The sequence below is a fragment of the Cynoglossus semilaevis genome, chromosome 14 (assembly GCF_000523025.1).
Source record: "Cynoglossus semilaevis isolate Cse_v1.0 chromosome 14, Cse_v1.0, whole genome shotgun sequence".
NCBI classification, from domain to species: domain Eukaryota; kingdom Metazoa; phylum Chordata; class Actinopteri; order Pleuronectiformes; family Cynoglossidae; genus Cynoglossus; species Cynoglossus semilaevis.
Window position 1 is genome coordinate 5527285 of NC_024320.1, and position 8968 is coordinate 5536252.

The window sequence follows — 8968 nt, forward strand, 5'->3', positions numbered from 1 at the left end:
AACGCTCTAGGGGGCAGCAGAGATGTAGAAATGAAGATTAGAGGCTGATTATATTTCAGTGACAGATTTCATAAACACGTTTTATTCTCCTGACCTTTATGTTTGGTTAATATCGTCTAAAAAATTAGACCAATGTTTCTTTACCTTCTTTGCCAGCCTCGGCCAGAGTGGCGTCCTGCTCGATGAGCCACTTCAGCACCAGGTGACCCGCTGGATGTTCTGCCATGTGAAGCTGCAGAGAACAAAAGGAAAACAGAGGTCAGCACAAACAAAGACAAAATAATTAATACCCAAAAAAATTCAAGATTTTAAGTGACTCCTGGTGATGTATCCGCTGCTGTAGGGCTGCTGGTGGTATGATAAAATCTACAGCTTAAGTCAGTGGTTTCCAAAGTGGGTGTTTGACAATACCAGTGACAACAATGAAAGTGACAGTGTCACAGCTGCAGATGTGTGTCTGAAGGTCCAGGTAGTTCAGGTCTACAATCATCATATCTACAAATGGAGGTGGAAAAATTCTTCACTGCCTTTAAAGTTGAGTTCTAAATAGAACATCTACCTCTCCCCCGATTCCTCCAGGTTTCAGCTCCTGATTGGCCAGCTGAGCCACAGCGGTCATGGCAGGTCGTAGGTCACCACAGGCCGAGCCCAGGATATCACTGACTGTGACGCTGCTGGCCTTTTCCAACGCCATGGTAGCGGCATGTTCGTGCAGGTACTCCAGCAGAGAAGGAGAGACAGCCTCCAGGAGCTCCTTTCTACGAATGGCTACGTCTTTTTTACTGAGGAGCAAAAAAAGAAACAATTACTGACTCCGCCCACTGGGATTCAAACATGTCCCCTGGTTGGTTTACAGCACACAGAAGATTTCGTGTTCATGGTGTAACAGTTATTACTACGAGGAGGCTGCAGCTCCTGTTGCCATAGTAACTTTTTGTTGTCATTTACCTGTGTACATTTCCGTCTCCTTTCTCCAGAACTTTGATGATCTCTGGCAGCAGATGAGCTGGATCTCTGGGACTGAGCAGATACAACAGAACCTTCTTTCCATATTTGTTATTGATGACCTCGTCCAGAGACGACAGAATCTCCTGCACAGGAACCAGGATCAGGTGAGGCCAGTTGAACAGAAAACGGGATTAAACAACAGCACTAGTACTGAACAGTTCCTGGACCATAACTGATAGTAATTAGTAATGATGGTAAGTAAGGAGCTGGTGGTGGAGTCTGGTTCATGATCTGAAGACCAGGTCCATTCATGAAGTCCAGTCCATGTGAATTTAACAGCTGATGACATCAAACTAACAATACTCACAGACAGGACGGCCTGTTTCACCAGTTTAGTGTCGTCCACACAGTCAAACATGGCCAGAAGAACCAGGTGACTGAACTCCCCCTGTGGACCAACAAGAGAACTTCAACACCCCATAACAAAGTGAAGTCCACTTTGAACTGATCTGCTGATCAAGAACCAATAATAACCATCAGTTTGGGGAACTCACTGTAGCAAACTTCACCATGTACGTCTTCATGGTCTTTATGATGACCTTTCTGTCCTGAAAGGTCGAAGCAACAGGATTAGGAGGAGATGGAAGTCCGAGAGAGAGACATGGGGCAGGGGGAAGAGGAAGTCAGAGGGAAAGACACTGAGGAAGAGGAGAAGGTCAGAGGGAGTGTATCGAAGAGGAGGATGAAAAGAAGGAGGTTAGAGGGGGAGACACTGAGGAGGACAGGGTGTGTGTGTGCAAAGACCTTGGCCGCCCCGTGCCACAGACAGTTCATGGCAACTCGGGCTCCGTCGTGTGTGTGAGCCATGTAGACCACAGACTCTCTGATGGACTCAATCATTTCCTGCTCGGATCAGAGAAAACAGTTTTTTTCAGAACTGATTCTACAAGCACGAGGACGATAAATTAAAAAACAACAAATAAGAAGCTGAGGTGGTGTTGTTGGGATTTCTCACCGTTCTGGGTTTGTCTGGAGCAAACTGGAAAAAGTCCATGAAAACTTTGTGGACCAGAGAGTGTTTGATGACCTGCTCCCTGAAACAGACATCTAACTTTAGCTGCAGGACAACAGAAGCTGCCATTATATCAAGTCAAACCAACACAGCCGTCCAAACCAAAAACTAGTCACTATTTTGTTTGTTGCTGAATCACAGCTGTCTGTTTTCTTTGTGTCAAATTTAGATATTTGATCAAAATTAATCAAATTAATCATCATTTATTACAGAGCTTCATATTTAAAAAACGAATTCATTTAATCACATTAAACTACTCAATGGTACTTTGAATATTTAAAGTTAAAGAATAAATAAATATATTAAGGGCAGCTTTCATCAGGACGCAACTGCTGAGTGGTTTCATTTTATATATAAATATATTTTTACATCTTACTTCTGAGCCATGGGGGTGAGGATCTGCTTCATCTCGTCGATGATGCTGCTCATTTTTCCAGAATGTTCCTCTGCTACTTTTTCTAAGCTGTTACACACTGACGACTGACAACACCGTCGTACAGACAAAGATGGTGATTCTGACATGATCATGTGACATCATTATTCATGAGAATGTCTTTGTCCCTGACTTACCTTGCAGATGATGAAAGTGTTTCCATACAATTCCTCTGTGAGCATCTGTCTCTGAGCCAGCACAGCTTTGTCGTTGTAGGCGTACTCGATGATCGATGAGGCGGCGGCGTGACGAAGCATCGGCCTCACGTGACCTTTGAACGTTTGCATCACAGATGCCACTACCTCCTTGTTCCTTTTGCAGAATATCAACAGTTTAAACAAGCGTATTCAGTAGCATTTGTGAGAACGTTGAAGAAGAATGGCCTTGGCGAACTCACCCGTACATAAGCAGCTTCTTCACCACGTGTCGTCCGTACTGAGACTTACATAAACTGATGATGTCATCTGGAAACAACCGAGAGACGAGGCTTGAATACTTACAGTCCAACATACAGATCTAACATTAACAGCTAAATGTCAGCCAAAATACTACAATACATGGTTTCAAGTGTAATTTAGGAATAACTGGCAAAAACAACCCAAACTTTTTTACACAGATATGATAAAGTAAGGTAGCAACAGCTATATAAAATATCCAAAAGATGGTGTTCCAATCATTTTAAATATGAAAGTCAATGATAAACACAAGAGATGGCTGACAGTGAACCGAAATTAGATTTTCATTTCTACATCCTTTATACAAAAAAAGAATGTGAATCTGGCTCTTCACCCTTTAGTTCATCGAACACTTCTTGCCTCTGCTCATGGCTGCCAAACTGCACAAAACACTGCAGCACTCTTACAGAGTCGTGAGCAAACGCCATCTACAGGCAAGAAGAAGAAGAATCACATTGTTGTCACTCCACTGCAGAGAAACCTTACAAGATAATGACGACAAAAATTCCAGATCCAATCTCACCTGTTTAATTTTCCCACGGAGCAGATCATGAAGTTGCTTCATTGATTTCTTTTTCGTGTCGTTGTCACAGTTCTTCCTGTTAGAACACAGAAAAAGAAACTGTTGTTACTTTTGTAAACCTGTATTTGGAAAATGTCCTGCAAAAGGTTCCTTCAAACACAAACACCATTTGTCAGACATGAACCCTTCAGGACCCGTGACTGTCACCAAGACAAAATATAAAAGAAAGACATTAAGTAATCTCTGACCTGCGGAGTTCAGCCCAGATCTGTTTGGACTGAGTGATGATGAGGAACATGTCTTTCCTCTCTGCCTGCTGCCGACTCTGCTTCAAGTCTTTCTTTCTCTGCTGCCTGTTCAACTTCAGCTCCTCCTTGGTCATTTGCTTCTTCAGCTTCTTCACAGCCTGACCTGCTTCAGTAATGTCAGTCGTGAAAATCCGGGAAGTAAAATCACATTCAAATAAAGCATCAATCATACTGACAAAAAAAACTAGAAAAAAAATTTAAACCTTACCCTCGCTCTCTTCCCCAGCAGTCATTTTCCTTTTCCTCTGTCCTGCTCCAGCTTTGGAAAACTTGAACTTCTCATCTTTGTTGCCACCAACTCTAGTTTTCCCTGTGTTGTTGAATGGTTTGAAGGGCTTCTTCACTCCTGGTTTGCCCCCTGGTTTGCCCCCTGGTTTCCTTACAAACTTGGTACCTGTAGAATCTATAAACAGCAGGGCAGAGCAATAACAACATGATCACAATAACCCAAAGAATAATTCCACTTTTAGGACAAAATGGATGGATAAACTAGTGAAAGAAAACCATGTAAACACCAAAATTCTGATGTGCCAACACACCTCCTGATCCATTCTGTGAAAACTTCTGTTTCTTCACACCTTTAGCAGAAAAGGGTTTTTTGGGTCTGGCCTCCATTCTGAAGTACGTCACTAAATTACAGACAAACAGACAGAACATAAACAATTACGCAATAACAGATACAAATCATCAATTTGCGTATTACATAAAGTAATTTAAACCAAAATATATGTTTTTAAATCTGCATTAAATATGACGGATTTGGGTTTTAATCAGAATTTCACAGAAACTACTGCGGCACAATAGATCGTACATTTAATATAGAGGACTTCCAGGTTTACAGGTGAGGTCTATGGAGGAACTTGACCTAACTGTTAAATATGATTAGACGACAAAATAAATGTGTTATTTAAGATTAGTAACTCACATTATCCAAACACGCTGCTCCAAGGCTGTGCACTTTTTCCACGCGTTCCGTTACGACACTAGTTTACGGCACAAGAAGGCCAATCGGCGTTCGCCAGTTAATACCGTAAAATGAAGTGCATCGTCGCGACATGTAAACGTAAAGCTTATTTTACGATTTAAAAAAAACCCCAAAAAACAGTGATGTAGGAAGTCATTGTTTTGCCATGGTAAAACATATCCTGAAATGCTAATGCTAATTTTAATAGTTTTTATTTCTGTTTCATAATGTTTTATGTTTTTACAAAACATTTTTATGTTAAATTTAAAAAGCACAGATACATTTAATATAGCATAAATTGTCGACAGAATGTTTAAAAATAAAACAAGTCTACGTCTAGCGTTGTAGTTTTTCCGAAATGTTTTTCTTCGTTGGATACATTTTTATTTCATTTTTTTATTATTAGTATTTCAAAAAACTTTGGCATTCTAAAATAGTATTGCTGGTGTTTATTACTTTTCCACTTAGCCCATAAGTTATTTTGCGTTAACTCGCCCGTGTTTACGTGTGATGTTGACCGGACCATCATGGTGGCCTTCTGTCTGGCGTACCAATTCGACGCCTACGTGATGACGCAACTACAGACTTTTCGGGTTTCTGAAATCTCGCGCTCTTAAACCTTGTGCTACTATTCTGTTCTGCACGTGTTGATGGATTAAATGCTAATTTGAGGTTATTACGCCAATTTTTGAGGTGTTTAGGCGAGAACTGGTTACGGTTGGTTTCCGCGAATTGTAACTGAAACTGTTCTAAGCATGTCATGCTAAACAAGGCAGTGGTAAAATGTGTCTGAAGAGCGAACCGGAGGTTACTGGCTAACGTTAGCCTCCGGACCAACAACATGTCCAGACATGTTGGCAGTGACACGAGAAGGAAAATGACGACTGTTTTTAATTCAGATGCAAGATAACACCGTACAAATGGATTTCCAGTTCCCACAGCAATTGTTTCCATTTTTTTATAACTCTGGACCTCCAGATAAAGTGGTGTTACATAACGCTGGAACGTGGGGAGAATATGGGAGAGTCTCTCTTCAGGTTAGTATTTTTAAATGTCAGATGAACTTAACACGCCACATCCAAGATGTTTCGTTGCAGGAAATTAGGCCTTTCTATTTTTGGTTGTTTCTCAACCAAAATTTCTCAACCTTTCTTGACCCGTTGGTTAACCATTTAAATAACTTTACCCTTCTTTCATATGTCATCTTTACCTCAGTTACAAACAACCTCAAATTGTGCAGATGAAGAGATGCTTTAAATTCATTTTTTTGGGCTACTATGTTCTGTTGTTTTTTGAATAGCATCTTAAAGTCCACCAGGGGTTCGTTTGTTATGCTATCCATTTCCTCCGTCACACTACGAAGGCGAAACATGTCTGTTTGAGGTTATTGTGTTTCAAAAGAATATATATTTATTTTTTAGAACTATCAAAAACATCATTCCTGTGAGTTTTGTGTTTTAACATTTTTAGTGTTGCCCATTTTTGATTGAACTTTAGTTATCCTTTAGTTATGGACTAACCACTAATATTTAATTTATACCTAGCGAAGTAATCTTTGTTAAATAATGTAAATAGTCCAACCTTTACCTTTATTTTGCCTTTTACTCGTTGCTTTTTTCCCCTGCAGCAGTTAAAAAAATAATAAAAGAGCTCATGTTGACATCACTTGTGTTTTGTTGCGCTACAGATATCTTAAATTATCTGTTAGGTTTTTTAGTAATATTACTGACCGCTGTAGCTTAACTCACAGTTTGTTATATTAGCAATTAGTTGCTGTTATATTATGTATATGTTGTATTTGCTCAAACGTCTAAGTGCATTGGTAGTTGATGTGCTCTGAGCATGGCACCGTCCCCACACATTGCTCCCCAGGAGCTTGAGCTGCCCCAGGCTCACTTTAGTGCTGAGTAAAACGCAGATGTTACATTTCGTGGTGTGCAGTGTCACAATGACAAGTAGTTCACTCTCACATTTGACCAATGTAGCTGTTTTTGGATAACTTTTTTCCCCCTACATTTTGTGAATCATATTTTTTCCTACCTCTCAAAAAATATTTTGCAAAAAGTTAATATTTTAGTTTTTTTTATGTTGTACCTATATTTAGGCATTTCCTTTTTTCTTAAATAACAGATTGTATGTGTTTTTAGGGCAACCCTGGTGCTCAGTCCAGTTGGAAGTTTCTGTCCAGGCATCAGGTCAGCACACAGACCTGGTGTCACACCGAACCTGTTCCACTTCCGCTCCTGTCTCCTAAAAAAGGTGAGTCCTTCTTAGCGGATTGATGTCTCTGTTGAATGGAGTATTCTCTCTGACAGGAGCAGCTTTTTACTAAAATAATAATAATAAGTTATAATAATAACTAAAATAATAATAAATTAAAAAAAGATTTAACAAGAATCACTCCTCACCTCCACTCCCTCCAGCATTTACGTGGCCAACAAAACTTCCAGATCCTCTGGACTTTAGAGAACAGGTGAGTGTTGCAGTTAAACAAAAACAAGCACTCTTGAACTGATTGTAAACGGTAAACATCTGCTACAACCTATGGTTGCAGAATCATTTGATGACTTAAATAAGATTTAAATGTATACATTTGACATTTTCCATTATTGCGTTTATCAAAAGTTGTCACTAACAGTATTATTCTTTGCTAATGTGTATTTGTTGCTGTGTCTGTGTTTGCAGAACTCACTTCATCATTATTTTATAAAATTATAGCTAGTTTTGTTCTATTTGTTGAATGATACATGAATTTGGAAAGGGATTTTTTCCAATTTTTTTGTAGTAGTACTTTTTTTAATTCTGATCGCCAAAACATGAGCTACTTTTATGTTTTTTACCTGTAATAGACAAAGCATTTTGAAATATGTGATTAGATGGAGAGCTTTTACATGGATCACAGCCATGATGCCTTTGGATGCATGGCTGAAATTCTGGGGGAAAACTTCAACTTTAAAAAAGGACCAACTGAGGTGTGTTTCACAACAACATTCTGTCAAAGTCTTTACAGTGGGCAACACAAAGCATGTTGCACATGAGGAAATATTTACAGCATTGTTCATCAGATCTTTGTTGCAGTCTTGTTTGTTTGTTTTTTTCCCCACTTTAATGTGTGTGTGCTGTCTGTTCTTTTTTTTTTTATTTAAGAAAACCCGAAAAAACGCTGTGCACATGTGGAGGGTGATGAAAGGTCTAGATAGACTCAATTATAAATGGTGAGGGGATGTGACGGTGGTCATGGATCTGACTTTTGTTTTATATTTTAACACTGTGTGTCTTTGTTCTACAGTTGTCCATTTTCACATTTCACTAGAAGGTTGAACAAGTACAGCTCACTGCTGTGGGATGTGGTTCCCTCCATCCCAGCAGAGCTGCTGGGTTCTCTGCTGCACGAGGAGCTGGCTCACCAGAGAGACCGCATGCTCTTCTCTGAAACTACCACAGGTGGCGCTCTGGATTTTATCCCCTCCTCTCAGAGTGGCTATGGCTTCCTCCTTTACCCTGGAAACATGGGACTCAGCCAATTCAGTATCCATATTCAAAGTACCGTAGTTTGAGAACCACTTGTTTAGACCAAATTTCACATGTTATGTTCCGACTGTAACTGCAAGAGCAAAGGCATAGTTATACTGCTACACAGACTACTACTGGTAGCTGCAGTTTGCCAATAGTTTACTCTCCCATTCAGAAGCCAATATAGAAAACTGTTTGTTTACATACAGTATTTGTTTATGTATTTATATCTGTAACTCAGATCTGTTATTTTGTTACTATTTTTTTTTATTTTCTTGTCCATAATTATGTAGCTGAGTCAACATGACTATAATGGGCATCAGTAGACCTGCAGTATATTTGTCCCTTTGAGACAAAACCACTGATTTTCTCTAAGACAATGGTTCAATGGCTGTCACTTTGTCATAAATGATCCATAAGTGCTGAAATACCAGTTTTAAGAACAATTTAGTTTCATTAATAACCATGTGAAAAGTAATTCCATATGCTATCTCTAAAATGGGTGTATCCCAGGATCATGAAGACTAGAAAAGTGGCATTTGTCTGTTCTTCTTAACGCAGTTTTCCAGACTTACACAGAGTTGCGTTGCAGCACGACAGAGAGGGTCCCTCTGTTTTCAGCTGTAGCAGTAGTGGGTCCTTCAAGTTCCAGCTAAAAGGTCCCATCAGACAGATCAGCTCTGCCTCTCTACTCAATACTTGTAATGCTGCAGACACTTCTTGCCTCATTTATGAAAAATTAACTTCCTCTG

The 8968-nt window shown here is 39.7% G+C and overlaps 2 protein-coding genes across 9 annotated transcripts in view; one reads left to right on the plus strand and one right to left on the minus strand.

Annotated features, from left to right (window-relative positions):
• pum3 (pumilio RNA-binding family member 3) overlaps positions 1-4801 on the minus strand; it is a 5588-nt gene extending 787 nt beyond the window's left edge. Inside the window, exons 1-17 of one of the 3 annotated variants that reach the window (XM_025061958.1) lie at positions 4665-4801; positions 4279-4368; positions 3948-4142; positions 3680-3845; positions 3432-3507; positions 3243-3336; positions 2851-2917; positions 2591-2765; positions 2397-2500; positions 1964-2042; positions 1753-1851; positions 1503-1556; positions 1316-1396; positions 949-1091; positions 560-782; positions 145-232; positions 1-4 (exon numbers count right to left, since the gene is read on the minus strand). The exon at positions 1-4 is cut by the window's left edge and continues 87 nt beyond it. In XM_025061958.1, coding sequence (XP_024917726.1) covers positions 1-4; positions 145-232; positions 560-782; positions 949-1091; positions 1316-1396; positions 1503-1556; positions 1753-1851; positions 1964-2042; positions 2397-2500; positions 2591-2765; positions 2851-2917; positions 3243-3336; positions 3432-3507; positions 3680-3845; positions 3948-4142; positions 4279-4354 — 1724 coding nt within the window. In that variant the 5' untranslated portion in view covers positions 4355-4368; positions 4665-4801. Of the gene's footprint in view, positions 5-109; positions 233-559; positions 783-948; positions 1092-1315; positions 1397-1502; positions 1557-1752; positions 1852-1963; positions 2043-2396; positions 2501-2590; positions 2766-2850; positions 2918-3242; positions 3337-3431; positions 3508-3679; positions 3846-3947; positions 4143-4278; positions 4369-4550 lie in introns of those variants that run through there. The other 2 variants (XM_025061957.1, XM_025061956.1) reach the window with 2 other exon arrangements.
• Positions 4802-5144: 343 nt separating this feature from the next.
• The window catches only part of taf1c (TATA-box binding protein associated factor, RNA polymerase I subunit C), an 8789-nt gene continuing 4965 nt past the window's right edge, over positions 5145-8968 (plus strand). Inside the window, exons 1-7 of one of the 6 annotated variants that reach the window (XM_008324613.3) lie at positions 5145-5740; positions 6851-6962; positions 7127-7176; positions 7580-7675; positions 7851-7918; positions 7993-8231; positions 8786-8875. In XM_008324613.3, coding sequence (XP_008322835.1) covers positions 5603-5740; positions 6851-6962; positions 7127-7176; positions 7580-7675; positions 7851-7918; positions 7993-8231; positions 8786-8875 — 793 coding nt within the window. In that variant the 5' untranslated portion in view covers positions 5145-5602. Of the gene's footprint in view, positions 5741-6850; positions 6963-7126; positions 7177-7579; positions 7676-7850; positions 7919-7992; positions 8232-8785; positions 8918-8968 lie in introns of those variants that run through there. The other 5 variants (XM_008324612.3, XM_025061952.1, XM_025061953.1 and 2 more) reach the window with 5 other exon arrangements.